Below are 19585 nucleotides of genomic sequence, written 5' to 3' on the forward strand. Positions count from 1 at the left end.
ACAGAATCATGTCAGATTTCAGGACCATCAAATAACAGCTTGAAGAGAAGAAAGAAGAAAAAGGGAAAGAAACATTTTCTCAGAAGTCACACAGTATTTCTTATAGAATTATGTTTGTTGTTCTATATAGAAATATGCTATCTTTTTCTCTTTTCATTTCCTTTAGCCACATGTGTGCTCTGAAAAGCTTTTTTCTCTTTATAGAGAGTGTCTTTCAGTAATTCTATAATGGGGATTAAGAAAATAAAAATCCCTATAGGAGTCTAATGACTAAATTACACAAGATTGGTTTATTGTTTGAAGGAGATATAACTTATGAGATATGCAAGTGAAACAAATAAATGTTCTTAGGGATTAGTAGTTGCCTGCATAATCATGCAGCTGTCATCATAAAATATTTTAATTTGAATTAGACATTAAGAATAACACTTAGTAGGGAATTGTTTTTCATGTAAAGTCACTTATACATAAATACTTCAGTTTTAGTAATTATAAATAAAATTTCTAATTTAATGTAAAGGAAAACATATGCTATTGATTGCTTCTTGAAGAGACTAATGCTATATGTTTTCAAGGTTTCATAGCTTGAAAACTTAAGTTTTTTAACGTTACAAAATTAAAATCTGTGACCAATCTGGAGAAATTTTAAGTTAATTGGCCTTGGAGAGGAAGGGAGGATCATGAATGGTTTGCAGAGAGTGGCTCTATTTGTTCAGCCTAAGTTGAAGTGTTTATAACCTCTAACAGTTACTGTACTCCTGACAGTTGCATCATGGCATGAACACTGCCTCAGACATGTAAAATCTGTATGTGTTTTTCCGTTCACATTCATACTCAACTATTCTATGTATGCATGTACTAATCAGTGCTTAATATCAGATACCGTTTTAGCTTTCATGCTTATTTGTATGAGTAAAAGCCCAATTTACATTAGTATATAAAATTACTGGACATTCATCCACACAGTTAAACCTTGCTCTGTAGTCTGGCAGTCTGTGACAGCTTTACAAAACTCATCTATACTGATGTGTTAGAGGAAATAGGGACTAGTTCAACAGGACGAGTGATGCAATGTGAAACCCTGCATCTTCAAATCACCAATTCAAACATAGAGCAAGTCATCAGTGATACAGCATGAAATGACTGTTCATTGGCAGCACTTGCTACTGAGGGAAAAACACTGGACAATTCACATAGTTTTAGGCAGGACCTTAAAGGGTAAACCAACATTTATGTGATTTTGTGCAGTGACAGATTAAACCAAATTAGTTGAAAAACTACACTCCTGTGATTTTCCCTCTTCTCCAGACTGCAACAAATTTTGTTACTTATCTCAACAAGGCATCTGCCTGCTCCTTTGTGAGGGCAGCTTGTGAGCACTGGTGTAGGTTTGCCTTGATATGCTGGAGGGCAGGGTAAGCATCTGGGTTTGAAAGTCGTAAACTGTACAAGTGTATTCTGCTGGTACATGTGAACAGATATCCAAAATCGCCCTCTTCCTACCTGATGAAGGTCAAGGTTGAGTCATAAAGATAACACAGAGAAGCTTAATGCCCTCCATATGTTGTACCTACAATAAAAGATCTCTATTAATGTCAGTCTGGAAGCAATTTTGCTTTACAAAGAGGATGAAGAAAAATGCAAAGTTAGCATTGGCTGAACTCTGGGGTATGTGGTAAAGAGATGTGTGGAAAATATTAAAAATAGCATTTCTATATAATAACAGCTTTTCCCTAAAGTTCAGAAAGGTGAGATTTAACTTTTGACCTTTGCATTTTGCAGTGTTACAAAAGTTCCAAGGACCAGCAGCCCCAGATGGAGCTGCTCCTGAATGACTGCAGCATCACGTACATCCCCAAAGACAGCAAAAAGAAGAAGCACGAGCTGAAAATCTCGCACCAAGGAGCAGATGCACTGGTTCTGGCAGTACAGAGCAAAGAGCAGGCGGAACAGTGGCTAAAGGTAAGGAGTGACTTCTGACCAAGAGCTTTCCCACCAACAAAGCACTTCTATTGCCTGCTCATTTGCTGTTAAATCGGAGATACAGACAGTAGTTTTCAGGTAATCTAGACCACTTAAATCCCATCCAGTCTGGGACTGCAGAAATCCAGACTTAATGCTCAGGCCTTGAAGCAGCTCTTTGGGCAACCGTAAGCTCATCACTACACAGCCGCTGTGGGTGCATATGTTTTTCACTGCTAATTGCACAATAGTCTGGCACCAAGAAGGGAGGTGGCAATTCCCTTCCATTTACATCTCCAGCTCATTATCTGGAAAGCTTTGGTGACTCAGATTCCCTAATATGAAGGGACCTGGCACCCAGCTTGCTTTTTGGAGTGGTGCATAAGCATTGCTGACAAGGCTGTCTTGCAAAAATTCAACATACCACCGTCACAGCCATCATTTTTTAAACAAGCTAAGCTTGAGGAGATACCTGTCTGAATTGTTCTGGAGGGAGAAAAATTATTCAAATTCTAGAAGTCAATTAAAGTTGGCTGACTCTCATTGAGCAACATATCATCTGTTATGGTTTGTTCTGGGAAGACAGAATTCTGAGAAATAGGATTTTGTCATCTTCAACCCTTTTCTGTTCAGTGTCTGAAAATGTGGAAAATCCTGGTGCAAGGGCTGCAGTTTTACATCCCAACCAGATTACTAGTATTTATACTGGACTTTGCCAGTTTCAGATATAGAGGTCAGTGAATTAAGTAGTGTGGGAAACTATCACTACATTTTTAGTGGCTTGTTTTAAGACCTTTAAATCCAGCCTTTTAAATGCATATTAAAAATCTGAATGCATAAGACTCATCAGGCATTCTCCATGCTGTGCTCTGATCTAACCTTATATGGTACTTATGTGCTAAGAATAAATTGTATTTTTCCAAACACAATTGAATTAATCACGTAGGAATTTCCTGATGACAGTTTTTTTCTGTAGAAGTGGGAAGACATAAAATGCAGCTTAGGAGGTATGACTTCTGCTGTGTGCTAATTGACCAAGTGGAAAATTAATCTGTAATTTCCTATTTTGCAATATTTGAATATACCTTTGGGGGGTTTGCAGTATGTCTGCTTTTGGTTTTGACTGGGAGTTTGTATCTTATCTTAAAAATGCACTTTGTGTTGTCATTTTAGTGGAAACTAATCTGTATTTGTTAGGCTTCTTCTAACTCCAGTATCTTGTTTTAAGTTGTAAAATATAGTAGCATCCAAGTGTCCTATTAACTCACCTGGAGTTTGAGAAATACTGACTGAGATGAAAAGAAATTCATCAGTCATATTCTTTTCCAAGGGAATTCCACTTCAGTTAGATCATACTAACTCCACCATTATTTCCTGTCTTGTTCTAAACTTGAGTTTAGTAGAGCTGAATACATTGGCACTTATCAGACTTTATTTCATAAAAATTGTTGTGTTTTTGTTTTGTTTTGTTTTGTTTTACTTTGTCTTTAAAGCATTCTTCACACAGGCAGAACAGTGCTAGGTTTTTCTATATCCCAGATGCACTCTTGCTATTTAAAAAAAAAAAAAAAAAAAAAAAGGTTTTGCACATTGCATGTTAGCACAATTGTGTGTGCCAGAAGTGAATGGCTGGAAAGTATGCTTATCTGCAAAGCACGTGGAGACAGTCTGACAACACTTTATGTAGTTTCTTCATGCTGCAAAGCTCTCTATTAATAAGCCTCTCTCAACTACATGGCAATGCTACTGTGTGCTCAACTTCCAAGTCCTCAGTGCTGCTGCATTCTGTACAGTACAAATTAAATTGCCAACCCAGCAGCTAACCAAAAACGGTTTGCGGAGCTCTTGCAACAGCACCAGGGTTTTCAAGAAATATGGCTCTTCAGAAAACAAGAAGCATTCATTCTGTGTTTTTAAAAATTTAAGAAAACTTTTTTTTTTCTTTTTAATTTCGAATATATCTTTTTTTTCTTCATGCATCTCTTACTTAAAATGAGCTTCTGAAACTCATGTGTAGATTTATGTAGTAATTTCTTATACCAAGCAAGAGATCACTGTTTTGTCTTTGAAGAAGTGGTATGAGCTGCTTCTGCCTGTCATTCAATAGGGCATGAGCTCTCTGTCCCCCCAGCTCTCTGTCATCTATGCGTGATTTCTGTAGGTAATAAAATGGACAGATTCAGAGACTAATGATGAGAAGGGTCTCTGCATCCATATTTTTTAATCCTAACACACCTCTGTCAAAGATACTGTGCCAATACATGCCAGTGGAGCCATGCTATCACTTGGCAACAACAGGTTCTCATGAATAAATTTGTATGTAAGTAACAAATTAAAGCTTTACTCTTGAGCCTGAAAAGCTCAAAATGGATTTGGAGGCTAGACTTTCCCATGAAAGCTAAAACAGAAGATCTTTTTAAAGTCAGATGTAATCAGTATAAAATACATTTGCTTAAGCAAATAATTTAAAAATATCGTTTGGAAGACAAGAGATATTAGAAGAAGTAGAACTGAAGTAAATGCAGAATATTTTAGACCTTTTTTTTAAAGATGACACCAAGAAAACAGCTGATAAAGCTACTGCAAATTGAAGTCTAGACTGGAAACCACAAAGGGAGTTTCAGGTTTACCAGCTAACAAATGCTTGATGAAGAAAAAGATAGCTGATGTCACCAAAGAGCCTGTCAAGATTTCAGAGCATCGAGTGTAACTAGTATAAAATCCAGCCTAGAGCTGAGATCATAGCAGTAATACAGTGTGCAACATAAAGCGGTGGAATTTTCCAAACTTGAGTCCTAAAATGTTCCCACAAAAATGTACATGAAAAAATGTATGCAGTTACACACTCTGACCCAAACATAAGCTTTTTCCATGTGCGCTTGAGTATATGGGCATCTGTGTGCACTTTTGTGCATTTGTGGTCAAGTGAGGTCTTAAATCTTCCTGTTTGTCTCAGCACATCCAACAGACCCATGGAAACTACACACTTATTTGTCAGGATCCCTGGGACATGCTACATTAAAAATAAAAGGACTACTAAGAAGATTACAAGAAGATGCTTGTTTAGTGGCTTCATTCATCCAGATGAATGTGTTCTGTGTGCAGGACCTTCAGACAAGGCCACAGAAAACTGCTCTTAGTATTAAAAATAAGTGGATGCCAAAGAAATTAAGTTCTGAAGCAGCTTCTTGTAGAAGACCAGCGGAAGAAGGAAATGGTCATGGTGTCCAACCCCAAGGCCTTCCCTTCCTCCTAGCAATGCCTCCTGCAAAAAATGTATTTCTGATTTATCATTCATCGTTTATCTATTGTGCATCAGAGGTAATCTATCATTTGGAATCCTGGCCTTGATTTTCTTTTTTTTCCTAACATTATGCACCCTTGGCTAACTTTTCTTGTTTATGGTGTGCAGCCATTTTGCATCATCTCTTCATTTTAGGGTTTGTAAGAAAGAAAAAAATCAAGATTGTGTCGTTCATAGACCCTGCAACACTCTTCAGGACAGTTATCCAGGTTGACCTACCCAACTTCCATCTCAGATAATTGTATGTCATCTCCAGTAAAAGTCTTTGAAAAAAATCTTTTTTCACTACACGGAGCTTAGTGAGGGAGCCAAGTAACTTCTGGGCTCCAGTCTTAATGCGGACTGAGTTTTACTGAAGAATAAACTACTGTCACAGCTCTTTGTTTACCAGTTTAAATCAGCACAAAACTGGGCTTGTGACTGTAAACATTGTATGCTTGCTTTTACTTTCTGTGGGAATTTCCAGCCGAATATCTCAAAAGACTTCAAACATTACTTTCTTGGCTTAAGTAATGTTCCCCAAAGAGGTTATTATCTGTGTGGCGTAGCTGAGTAAAGTCAAGTGCCTTTAGAGTGACTGGATAGAAGTGTTAGGGGATGCGTGCTCAGTACAACTGATTTCCATACAGTGCTTCTTGGTTTACAAGTAACTTCAGGAACTCACGGTGTCAGGCTGGGCTCATTCTGCACCACACATCACCGCCAGCAATGGAGGCATCACCTGGAGGTTCAGAGGGCTGAGCTGCATGTCAGAGCTGTGGCCAGCCTGCAGGATTACTTGTACACTTGGACAGCAGGAATACCCTGGCTTTGCAGGGGGTGGCCAGTGACCCCGTGAACCAGTGTGTTTGTATGACTGGCACCTTGAAAAACAATGTTACTTTAAAAAAAAAAAAAAAAAAAAGGAACTACAAACATCCTATTTGCTTGTTTTCTCAGAGATAAATTTTCTTTACATTCCTGGGTAAGATCTCAAATACAAGCTGTTGCAGATCTCAGAGCAGAATCTGTGAGGGCTGTGACATGTTCCCCTGCTTTCACCACTAGACAGTATTCCTTATCTCTCCTACTTGCAGCTTGGGATGGTAAATTATTTAAACCATACCCAGCTCAGATGTATGGCCTAAAATGCAGCCTGCATCTCTGTGCCACCTTGCAGGGGCAATGCTCCCCGTGCAGCAGCGATGCCTCCAGCCACCCCATGCCTCCTGCCCTGTCTCGTCCAGGGGCCATTATATGGCCAGTCTTTGTGGTAGTGATGCAGAAGAAAGGATACAGGGTTCGTTTTGTTCAAACATGCCAGAAAAGTATTTTTAAGGGGATATACAGACACTAAAGGCTTGCTGACTACTAGTTTGCTGGAATCTCATCCCCAATTTACTCAAATGGCAATAAGACAGAAAGATGAATCTTTTCAGGCTTGAGGATGTTTTCCAGTATACAAGGTAAAGGACATTTCTTTTAAGGACTTACAGCACGGGTAAGGTGAAAAATTTCCGCTTTTCCTCTAATTCCTGTAATTTCTAAATTACAAATTTCATGGTAAACTCCATGGGGCGTCTCTTCTACTTCTCTGTAAAATGCTATTAGAGCTTTGGTGCTCTGTTAAAGAGGATAAGATTAACACTAACATATGTAGTGCGTAATGAAATTAAGCAAATGTACTTCAAGAAATGAAGCAAAACTATCAGTTTTCTCCCTAATTACTTCTGAACTTACTTGCGATGTTACTCCTTTCTTTGCCTGGCACGGGAGACAGTGGCAGTCATTAAATTCCTGTGAGTTTCATGAAAACAGGTACTGGGTGGACAAGAGATGCTATATGATCACACCCCTGTGGTAAGCACAGTCTGTGCCTGAACTCATCCAATGGTATCCACCAGGACAGAGGTTCACAAGCTCCTCAAACACAAGGCGGGGCTTTCAGTCTTATTCCTTATCAGGTACCAGAGAGATTAACCACAACAACCCAGCTGCAAACTTAGTACCTTTACTCAGAATTTGCTGGTCTTTGTGGGAGAGTATGGTTAGCAAGCAGCTGACTCTTTTGGTTTTACTGCATAGCTCATGTTTTTTTTATCTGGTGACATGGTGTTTGAAGGTAGCTTGAAAAATCAAATTTGATTAATCTGACTTTGCAAGTAAAAAGAATGAAAGTAGGGTAAGTTATTTTGCATGCAGTCATAGTGTGTCATTTAAAATAAAAAACAATAATTATATAAATTTGTAGGTGAACGCAGGTATGAAGGTTTTATAGTAAACTCTACTGCTTTTGTAGTAAGATCTTTTAAAACAAAGAAATATTCCAGACGCACCACATGGCAAAAATTCCACTGACGTCACCCTTCATTGTCAGCTGACTCGGGCAGGGAATCTTTCCAGCTGCGTACCTGAAAATATTTCCCTTCTGTTCCTCATGTCAACAAAGTCAAAGCAATTCACTTCTATATCCTAAACCAGTGGGGGATTCAAGACCTTCCTATAAGATAAATAAGTAATTGCAATACAGTTCAGGCTGCACAAGCTTTTTCCATATCTGCATTTGAAAGAGGCAGTTCTGAAGTCTACTGACTGTACTATTGTAACAGCAATTGTCATATTTAAAATTCTTGTGATGGAATAACAGATTATTTTAAATGCATTTAGTTTTGAAGCTATCCAAAGATATGAAAGGTCTTCTGTTTTCTGATTATATTTTCTCATATATTTTAAATATTTCAATACATAGTGTGTTTTCCTGGCAGATCCTGTGCATGAATGTGTGTGTGTACGTAAAATACAATGCATTTGTGGTAAGAAAGAGAATGATTTCCCTTTTCTTATGTGTGGGAAAATTTAAACTATTAATGGAGCATGGTCCATTACAAAGTATTCTCAGAACAGCCTTCCAGTTTGTGTCATTTTATTAAAAATCACACATTTGGGGATTCCTTTTATTTGCTTTCTAGTTTTGGAACCATTGAGATATTTGCCCATATATTCATATGTTTCATTGCAGCAGATAAAAGTTTTCTGACCTCCTCTCCCCACTCCTGCTCACAAGTATTTTTTAATGAAAATAGCGTTTTGTTTTCATATGACTCCAGGAGATGGAACATCATAGAAAAAATTGACAAGGACTCTGAGTCTTGTGATTGAAATTATGCAAGTTGGCAGCACTGGTGGAATGTTTTATCCCTAAAATTTTGAGTTAAAGCTATAAGCATGTGAAAACCGCATTTATAATGGCAGCTGTCTGCAAACGTAATTATAGAGAGTGCATCCAGGCAACCATTATATATTAAAGACATTTCATCCTGGTGAGCTCTGAAAGTATGAGTTTTACGCTGTGCATAAAACTCAATTATACTGCCTATAGAAGGTGATAAGCAAGTCTTTGCCAGCAAACCCCTTGAGCCGAAATGAAGTGTGGAATCCTTAGATGTGCATTTTCTTCATATCTTGATGTGAACTTCTATTTGAGAGTGTCATTTTTTTTAATCAAAATTTAATTACAACCCAATTAAACACTTTAGCTTCTCCTTAAATATGTGAGGTATGATAAGAACCGTATTTACTTGAGTGCATGACTTTGCACATACTATTCAGTTAGTGCTGCCAAATCATTTCCCTCTGTTCTGTCTGTAACTCCAATTACTATCTGCCTTTGCCAAAATTAACTAACTGTGTGGTGTGAGCAGATGCTGAAAACATGAGCCATTGAATCAGGGTCATGCAGGAGACAGAAATGAATGTTCCCAGAAACTGTATGGTCCCATTTCTCGAGGAAAACAGCAAGTTTACACCAAACTGAAGACCAGCAATTGAAAGGAAAGCAATATACAGAAACAATTTCTAATGTATTTTGGGAGAAACTTAGGGCTAAGTTTAACTCCAAGATGCAAATATTCTGGACCAGACACATCTAAATTTTCTGTTACAAAGCATGCCAAGTGCCATGAATTTGATAGTACTGTGCTTACATTTCTGAGAAAAGATACAGAGAAATTCAGACAGCCAAGAAAGAATACTGAAAAATTTTAAGATACTCGCTCAGAAATAAAAATGTAGGTTCATTTCCCTCCTCTGCTTAGATTTTTTATGTGACATTGAGTGAGTGATTTAATCTTTCTTTCATTCCCAAGTTCTCCATCTGTAAAACAGGGTTGGTTTTCTTCCTGTCTTTATGGGATATAGTGCCTTTAATTCATGATGTGCACATGAGTTGTATCATTAGGGTCTCTGTAAGCCCATAAGCATTTTTTGTTTGTTTGTTTTGTTTTGTTTAGCTTTACCCTTAAATAGAATTTCAGTGCTGCGAAAGGAACTTTAAAACTGTGTTCGGTAATGTCTTCATCTCTTTAATGGTTTCCACATCAAAGCTGTTCAGTTCAAAACTGGAAAGAGGTTGTTTGTTGTTTTTCTTCTCCTCCCTATTTAAAGAAATTTGGATTTTGACAGTAAGCTAATTGCTGTTTTCCCTGGAACTGGAAGTTCTCAGGCCAGGTCCTCCTCACTGCTACACAGACTTGCTATAAACAGGGCTAAAGGAGGAGCCATGTGAATTTAAAGGGGAAATTTTGCATGTCTAGCAGGAAAGCTTCTGGCAGGATAGAATGCCTTTCTTTCTCAGCTAGCCTGTCTCTGCTGTCCTTGTGTGGCTATGTGAGTGTAAAGAGTAGTGTATATAGAATAGAATCACAGAATCACTTAGGTTGGAAAAGACCCTTAAGATCACCAAGTCCAATCATCGAACACTACCAAGTCCACCACCAACCATGTCCCTCAGCGCTACATACAAACGTCTTTTAAATACCTCCAGGGATAGGGACTCCACCACCTCCCTGGGCAGCCTAACCACCCTTTCTGTGAATAAATTCTTCCTGATATCCAATCTAAACAACCTCTGGTGCAACTTGAGGCCATTTTCTTGTGACCAGTCACCTTTCACCTTTTCACTCTCCTCACTGCAGCCAGCCTGCTGGGCCAGTGCTGTTAAATGGGCTCAGTGTCCTGGGCAGCCCCAGCCAGTTTTAAACTCCCTAAAACTGGTGAGTGACCTTGCTTGGTGGTGAGCAGGGCTGGGAGCCTGGCTGCTGCATCTCCCACCTGCCCACAGAGTGTCCAAAATGGTTATTCATTTCCTTCTTACATCCGTTCTGGGATGCCTGTAATTTGCAGCGTTAGCAGTGGTTAGATAAGTCCGAACTGGGCCCAAATGGTCAACGGGGTGAGATGTTCTGCCAAACGCTGCTCCCATCCCGTAGGGCTGTAGGACTCCTCTGCTGGTACCTCCAGCTCCTGGAGCCGCTGCTCTGCGTTGGCTTGTCCCTGAGGCTCGTGCTGGTGCAGCAGTCAGCACAGGCAAAGTCCTGGTGTTCCCTGATGGCACTCACCCCTGTGCAGGGGGCTCCCCACATGGAGAGCTTGACCTCTGCCTCCCCGCAGTCATCCTGGGCAATGATGTTGGGCTCCCAGGGCATGGTTCATACTCAGATTCATACAGTACACTGGCAACATGCGGCACTGTGGAGGGTTCTGAGCTATTCTCCTTGCCCTGCTGGAGGAGCAAGGACAGGCAGCAGAGCTGTAGCTCCAGAATGAGCGATGAGCGCAGTTGGAGCCCACGGAATCAGCTCCTCAGCAAAGTCCTCCCCGATGCTGTGGCAGCCAAGCTGTCAGCACCTCATGCCCGCATTTCCTGACCAAGTGTAGTACAGACACTCACAGACAAAGCATTTGTTCAAGTAAAGAATATATATTGTAGTTTTTGCAGAGGTCAAAGCTCACGGAGTGAATGGACACTTCCCAGGAGGCCAGGTGGTCACTGTCCAGCTGGAAAGAGGAGTCTCTGCTTCAAGCCTCCCTGCAGCAGTCTCTTCAGCTGCATGGGGTGTGCCTCTCCCAGGGGTGGTTTTGCTGTGGAGAGGACACAGAGGAGCAATTCCCACTGCCCACTGAGCAGCATCCTCTCCATGGGCAGCATGCTCAGCTCTGGGGCATGTGGCAAGCAGGGTGTCACTCAGTCATCTTTGTAGCCACCATAATCATCGCTGGTGTGGGGCTGGAAATCCCTCCTGTGCATGCTTGCCACAGAGATGGTGGTCAGGAGGTGCGTGACAGCTGTCTTCAAGGCATGGGTGGCAAAACTGGTGCTTAACAGGATACAAACACAGAGCTGCAGATGTCTGAGGTGGAAGGTGTGCCGAGCATGCCTAGGTGTTTCCTGAAGAATCTCTGGCACAGCGCAGCTCTGTGGCCACCTCGTGGTGCTGCTAACAATGGCCTCTGCCTACTCGAAGGTCAGGAAGGTGTCTGAGTTGTGTTGCTTTACCCCAAGCATGATCTCGATGGAGAGGGTTTCCTTGGAGGCGTTGGTGAGCCTGAGCTTGCAGAAGCGGGTGGAGGGCAGCACCATTAGCTGCAGTTGGGATGACTGAGGCATAACCACGCAGGCTTCTGTCACCAGCTCCTAGAACCACTTTGCCATTTTCTGTACATCCAAGTAGGAGCCACTGCAGAGGGTGTCCAGGAGGTTTGGGTCCTGATTTTTCAGCTCATCCTCAGGACGGTGGAGGAAGCACAGCATGTCCCCCAGCAGCCGCTCCTGTGTGCACATGCACTGCAGCTCCACGCGGAGGCAGGAGTTCCTCGCCAATGTCTCCCCTTCGGTGCCCAGCTCCAGTCCCCACACAGGCCCTGGCATAGCCTGAGTGTCGGAGCTCCTTGAGCTCCCTTTGCACGGCCTGTGGGAGCCCCCAGGGCCGTCTGTGGAAAGAAATTTGGGTGATGGAGCCTGTGGATGCTGTGCTCCTCATGTGCCACCTGGTGAGACGGGTCGGCTCCCTTGGTGCTGGCCTCGGTGCCTCTGTGGCAGTGGCAGCTGGGTTCTGGTGGCCATGCAGGTGGTGGGATGGGGCCTCTCCCTGGCCAAATCTGTGTGCCTGCTGTGCCGGCGCAGTGATTCGGAGGAGACATTTCTGAACGGGGACAAGGCTGTGTGGGAGGGGAGGTGCCCTGCGCTGCGGGATGCTCGTTCCTCCCATGCCTGCCTGTGAGGAAAAATCTCAATAATTTTTTCAGACAGGATCTTCTGTGAAGCTATTTTATTCTCAATGGCAATGTTGAGCATCCTGCATGCAGGAGTGCCCAGTGAAAGTCTATCACAACCTTGTATTCCCTATTCGCAGGACCTCTCACAATTATTTTTCAATGGTCTTGGGAATCTGGAGAGGTCCCAGCTGACTGGAAGCTGGCAAATGTTGTGCCAATTTTCAAGAAGGGCAAGAAAGAAGACCCTGGTAACTACAGGCCTGTCAGTCTCACATCAGTGCCTGGTTAAATTATGGAGAAATTTATCCTGGGAGTTATCGAAGCACACCTGGGGGACAATGCAGTCATAGGTCCCAGCCAACATAGGTTCATGGGGGGTAGGTCCTGTTTAATGAATTTGATTTCCTTTTATGATAAGATCACCCATCTAGTTGATCAAGGGAAGACAAGGGATTGTCCCGCTCTGCTCTGCACTGGTGCGGCCTCACCTCAAGTACTGTGTGCAGTTCTGGACACCCCAGTACAAAAAGGACGTGAAACTGTTGGAGAGTGTCCAGAGAAGGGCTACAAAGACGGTGAAGGGCCTAGAGGGGTAGACATACGAGGAGCGGCTGAGGTTACTTGGCCTGTTCAACCTGGAAAAGAGGAGGCTGAGGGGAGGCCTCATCGCTGTCTACAGCTTCCTCACGAGGGGGGTGGAGGGGCAGGCATCAATCTATTCTCTTTAGCGACCAGCGATAGGACCTGAGGGAATGGTGTCAAGCTGCAACAGGGGAGGTTCAGGCTGGACATCAGGAAGAGGTTCTTCACCAAGAGGGTTGTCACGCACTGGAACAGGCTCCCCAGGGACATAGTCGTGGCACCGAGCCTGTCAGAGTTTAAGAAGCGTTTGGACTGTGCTCTCAGCCATATGGTCTGAATTTTTGGGTGGAGCCAGGAGTTGGACTCGATGATCCTTGTGGGTCCCTTCCAACTTGGGATATTCTATGGTTCTATAGTTGTAGAGTGATCAGGTCTCCCCTCGGCCTCCTTTTCCCTAGACTACAACAGGCCCAGTTCCCCGAGTCACTCCTCGTATGTCTTGTTTTCTAGTCCTTTCACCAGCTTTGTTGCTCTTCTCTGAACACATTTCACGACTCAATGTCCTACTTGTAGCATGGGGCTCAAAACTAAACACAGTTCTCAAGGTGTAGTCTCACTAGTGGCAAGTACTGAGGGACAATCACTTCCTTAGGCCTGCTGATTACTTGATTTCTGATGCAGGCCAGGATGGCATTGGCTTTCTTGGCCAACTGGGCACACTGCTGACTCACGTTCATTTGGCTCCCAACCAGCACAGCACCCTCAGGTCCTTTTCTGCCAGGCAACTTTGCAGGCACTCTTCCCTGAGCCTATACCACTGCATGGCATTATTAGGACTGAAATGTAGCACCCAAGACTTACTGAATGCCATACAACTGGAAACAGCCCATTGATCCAGCCTGCCCAGATTCCTCTGCTGAGCCTTCCAGCCCTCAAGCAGATCACCTTCCCACCCAACTTGGTGTTGCTTGTAGACTTACTGAGGGTGCACTCAATCCCCTCATCAAGTTTGTTGTTAAAAATGTTAAACAAAACTGCCCCCAGTACAGAGCCCTGGGGAGCACCACTTCTGGCTGGCTGCCAACTGGATTTGACTCCATTCACTGTGACCCTTTGGGCCTGGCCACCCAGACAGGTTTTAATCCAGCTGGCAGTATGTCTGGCCAAGCCATGAGCAGCCAGTTTCTCCAGGAGAGGGCTGTGGGAAACAACATCAAATGTTTTGCTAAAGTCTAAGTAAACAACATCCACAGCCTGTTCCTCATGCACGCAGCAGGTCATCTTATCATAGAAGGAGATCAGGTTAGTCAGTCAGGACCTGCTTTTCATAAATGATAAGATGTGGTAAACACTGATTAGATATGCTGAACACTGAAGAGCTCTCCCCACACACAAAGGGTGTGTTCTAATTTCTCTGTCTGCTGCTTTCTAATTTATCTGCCCAAATATCTACTTAAAATTTTTATTTCATGTGCGTCTGAAAAGCTTTAAAAATGATAGTAGTGCTTATTGCTGCTTTCCCTAGCCCACTTTTTCTGACTGCTCATGTAGACCTTAAGCCTGTATGTCATCACAGTCAGAAGGTAAGTTGACAAAAAAAAGAGTAATGAGTAGCATGTGTGACAAAAAAAGTGTAATCATTCTCCACATTAATCGACGTGAAGATTCAAGATCTTTCCTCGTCAGCGCTAGCAATTTCAGACTGATAATGGTCAGGTGGGAACCTTACTAGAGGGGAAAAAAAAAAAAAAAAAAAAAAAAAAAAAGTAGTGATGTCCATAGGGAATCAACAAATGTCTTTGCTCATTGCATATTTTTACATTTATTTAGTTTCAGGTTTTGAACTTCTTCAATTTCTATCAAAATCTCAGTGATTTCTAGGTTCTGGATTTTTATTTAACATTTTAAAAACAGGCTTAACGCCATTCCCATTTCTGAAAACACATTTACAATTACTTTGACCTATACCTTTATGTCTGTATGAAAGTATAAAATGAAAATATCACAAAATACCACTCCAAGGTATTCATTGGCACTTCCTTAGATCTTCAATAGACACCACCACCACCACCAAAAACAGCTGGGTAATATGCTATGCAAAACTGTTCTCCTTGTCATCATAGTGCAAGTAATTTGGTGGTGTCAGCTGAGTTCATATTGCAAAACTAGCACATAGAAATCACTAGCACTGTTGGTTTCTTTACTCAGGAGAGCCTCGGAGCTTAACTTGCCTAGAAACTGAAACCTTCCACCTCTAGACATTATGTCTCCTCCAGGTCACACATGAAATGACTTAGGGAGGCAGCATGGAGAGCTTCATATAGTGGCAGCCTGCCTAACACATTGCTGTGGACAGGGAGATTTTCACATTGATGCTTTGCTAACCTGCCAGCCTACTAAATGGCTGTGTGATTCTCCTTCCTATTTCCTCTTAACATTCATACATAATTTCTCTGATTTGTATTTGGTAGCTAATTAATTTTTTTTATATTTTTTTTTTGTCTCCTAAGGTTATAAAAGATGTGTGCAGCAACTGTACAGGCACTGTAGACTCCGATGGGCCGTTGTCTAGTTCTCCAGTACACAAGACAGAACTGGAAAAGGTAAAGTTATCAAACCGATAATGCTAACTTCCACAAAAACTGAAATTGGATTTAGTTTCTGGATTTGTTTCTGGATCAAACTTCTTCTTGTTATACCATATTCTAGGGAGGTTATAGATAAATATTTGCTGATTTGTGTTGCTGTTTTAAAATACTACCCCCTGCATTCTCTTAATTTATTTGGATATGTGTGTATATCCTACAGTTAAAAATTCTGCCCTGTCTATTCATTTGGTCATGAACAACCAACAGACTGTCTTGTGTCCAATATCAGCTTCTCTTGAGCTGCTAAATGGTGCAGACCAAGTAGCTGTGCTGTGTGAGCTGCATTGCAGAGACACTCTGTATAGTGCAAAGTGCAAGCAAGGCTGTAACACTCAGGGAAGAATAGCCGAAGATGATAGAGGAGTTTTGAGGGGAAGTCTTTTCTTTTTGAGAATTTAGTTCTTAAAGATCTCCCTAGGCATGCTGTCAGTTTCAGCAGACCATTTCAAGCATTTGTGCCTTAACACAAAAACTTGTAAGAAGCTACCACAAGTAGTTGTCTCTGCTTCCTCTACTCAGCAAGATATTTGAGCAAGAATTAGGAAGGAGAACAAATCTGCAGTGAATGGTCAGTACTTTACCAGCACTGATTAAGCCCCTCCTATGTTAAGGCATCCACATGAGCAAATGCCTCTGTAGGCCCTACTTAAAAGTCCTACTGACAAAGGCTTTATCACCAATTTCCTGGGAAGGAAAATCTTTTTACTGTACTTCCAAATACGAAGTTAATTTGTAGTTTCTGTGCTATTCTAAAGCCTATATGGTAGTACTAAAAACAAACAAACAAACAAAAAACAAACAAACTTTTTACAAACTTAATTTTGTCTTCAAGTGGATTGGTGCTTAGAAAGTGTTTTACTTCATAGCAAGCATACTTTTACTTTGACTCATGACACTTAATTTGATGAAGGTGACATTATATGGCAGCTTTCTTTGTCCTTGCAGAAGTTGTCATCTGAGAGGCCAAGTTCAGATGGGGAGGGTGCTGTGGAAAACGGCATCACTACAGTGTGCAATGGAAAAGAACAAGGTAAGTCTCAAATGTTGGAGTCTTGCTGTAAAGAGTGTCTGCAAATACAGAGAGTAGTAAAATAAGTATTGATTTTTATTTTTTTTAAATAGGTAGTAATGCTTTTGAATTGTTATTGTGCGGGTAAAATCAATATAATTAGTACAAGTAAATAGAATACAGAAATTTCAACTTGGCCTTTTTGTGTATTCAAAAGTACATTTTTTTCAGGACAAGCGCAACCACTATAAGCATCTAACAGTTGCTTGTGGTAATTGTATACAGCAGCAACATGAATAGTGAATGTAGATTTTAAGCAAAAAAAAGCTATCACTGAATACTAGAAAGACAGAATTGTGCATATTATATATGTATGTATAGACATACATGTCAGTCTATATGCATGTATTTATACACACATGTAAAAATGAGTACTATGTATGATTATATGTATTAACATATTAAAATATACCTAATCATGTAATATCAGTGGGTTTATATAATAATATAATTTTACACATGCTACTTTGGAGCTGTGTATATTTTGTATTCCTTATAATCTGACAAAGGCACATCCCAAACCCAGAGGGAATTTTGTCTGAGTTATATGTAAAAAACTCAACCCCTATACTTCCATCCCCACATCTCACCCTCCTCCCCAAAACAAAGAAACCTCTGTGACTTCCTTAGCTTGCTGTGTAGCAATGGTATCATTTAGATACACAAAACTGACATTTTTCTACAGCTGTGAAGATGAGGGTAATGTGAGCCGCAGAGAACACAATGTGTCAATACTGGCTTTGGTGCCAGCCCTGTCTCGCCTTTTGACTCTCTCACTGTCTTCTTCCTGTGTCGTTTTCCAACATTTCCTGACCAAAAATATTTCTTACATACCCAACAGTATGGCACAATGCCAGCTATGGTGGTTTGTAGAAGTTGCAGCACATGGTCAGATTCCACAGCATGAAGTCTTCCACTTAGCTTTCAAAAAGCTCAGTACTGTTTTAACCTCTGGAGCCTGCTGAGCACCTCAGTGATACACAAGCTGAATGGGTGTTGTCCAAGATGTCCAAAAGTGGCTGGTAGCTCAGGTGGGCTGCAGGAAGCACGCTGTTGGAGCATGCGCTGCTAGAAAGCCAGCACACCTCAAGATTTCTCAAGAGGGGTAATTAAAAATACCATTTGCTTTGAAAATTATGACCTTCAACTGTGTAGTAATAATATTAACAGGCATTAGTGACTACAAAGAGATTAAAATATTTTAAGTGGTTCTGGGTGAAGTTGCAATATTTTTAATTGGTTTTAAACAATGGAAAGGAAATACTGAAGTGAGCTTGCTTTGCTGTACATCACCCATAGACCAGCCTTTCTGCCACTCTTAACCAGCTTCTTGTTTTGCTGTGGGAAGGAGAAGAGAAGAAAAGGCTTTTGTGACAAAAATCACTTGCAGTCATGCAATCAGTATATCCCTGAGACTCTAAAACATAAAGCCATGAAGGCCTTGTTTCTGCTGCCTCTCAGTTCTACAGCAGAATAAAATAGCTCCCTCAACCATGGGAGTTTGTTTCATGTTTGGAAAGCTCTAGGTAAGTTGTAAACAGCCTTTCCTTAGGAAGAGAGAATTGGACCTTTGCTTGCACACACTGCACTGATGTTTGCTGGAGCAAAAGCTATCCACTCCCCAAAAGCACCTTTTCCCCCTCAGCACTGCACATAGCAGGTGGCAGATTTATTTGTACAGTCTTGGCTACAGATACAATTTCTAAATTGTTTTCCATGTTTGCTAACAATTAAACTAAACATGATAAATTGTGCCATTGTGAGTCCCAAACTGCTACTCTGTTTTCCATGCATTCTTCTTCCCAGTTCATCAGTTCATAATTATTTTTCATGTGAACATTTTGTCCTATTTCTCTTCGGCTTACACAAGTCCATAACCACTAAATGTTCTGTTTTGGGGAAGTAGCAAAGGGAGTTGGTAGGTCAAGGATAAACTTAGAGCAGCTCAATCAGTAACTATTTTAAATGTATCAAAATCATAAATCAGTGCAAGTTCATGGGTAAATTTGCTACCCTGACAGTTAACAGAGTAACTTTTGCTCTGTTGATGGAATTCAAATCCACTGAACATCGTTTCTGAAATGAAGACTATTTCTTTTGGGGGGATTCTGTTTTGCAAATAAAAGATTTTTTTTTCTTCTTTTTTAATTCTTTTTGGCTTTAGAAACTTTTTTCCTTATTTTTCAACTAGTTAGTTAGGGTTTTAGTCAGGTAGGCACTTCTTAAAATGATACCTGTTGTCTTTGCCATGTTACCTTCAGTAGCTCACTATGGTTCAATGCATACAGCTGTAATTTTACTAGTAGCATGTTAATGGAAGCATAGAGTGGCAGTTGACAAAAATCCTTCCTTTCAGCAAGCTTTTTCTTGTAAGCCTGCAAGATAGCAAAAAGTGTGAACTTTTAATCATTGAATGCTTATACTGATCCCATTAATTTAATTGTTAATTGCTACTTTATAAGTCTTGTCTTTCTAAAAGGCCCATTGTGTTTATATTCCTTAATGGCAGGGCCACTTTTGCTAGGCAAGTATATTCTGTCTTTGTTAAATACTTAACTGTTGAAATATTTTGAGGTAAATGTTTAGAACGGTAACTGATCATCTGGCTGGATTTTTATTCTTGTGTATATGAGGTAAGTAGTTCATTCATATTGATAAGTTAGATGATGACTGTTTTGGAAAGAAACTTTAAGCTTGATTAAATTAAATTGAATTAGAAGCTTGATTTTTGTTTTTCTGGATATCTGGACTACTATTTTTAGTCAGGTTCCCTCTGTTGATTGGATAATTTAAACCCACTAAAATACACACTTTTGCTTTCTTCATAGTGAAGAGGAAAAAAAGTTCAAAATCAGAAGCCAAGGGCACTGTGACGAAAGTAACAGGGAAAAAGATAACGAAGATCATAGGTTTAGGAAAGAAAAAGCCATCAACAGATGAACAGACCTCATCAGCTGAAGAAGATGTTCCAACATGTGGTAAGTGATT

General features: G+C 41.0%; 1 protein-coding gene across 6 annotated transcripts in view; it reads left to right on the forward strand.

Annotated features, from left to right (window-relative positions):
* AFAP1 (actin filament associated protein 1) overlaps nt 1–19585 on the forward strand; it is a 119978-nt gene that overhangs the window by 76273 nt on the left and 24120 nt on the right. For all 6 annotated transcript variants that reach the window (XM_013179348.3, XM_066996541.1, XM_066996542.1 and 3 more), the window contains exons 6-9: nt 1783–1962; nt 15391–15483; nt 16474–16558; nt 19426–19575. In XM_013179348.3, coding sequence (XP_013034802.2) covers nt 1783–1962; nt 15391–15483; nt 16474–16558; nt 19426–19575 — 508 coding nt within the window. The remainder of the gene's footprint in view (nt 1–1782; nt 1963–15390; nt 15484–16473; nt 16559–19425; nt 19576–19585) is intronic.

Source organism: Anser cygnoides, chromosome 4 (genome assembly GCF_040182565.1).
Source record: "Anser cygnoides isolate HZ-2024a breed goose chromosome 4, Taihu_goose_T2T_genome, whole genome shotgun sequence".
NCBI lineage: Eukaryota > Metazoa > Chordata > Aves > Anseriformes > Anatidae > Anser > Anser cygnoides.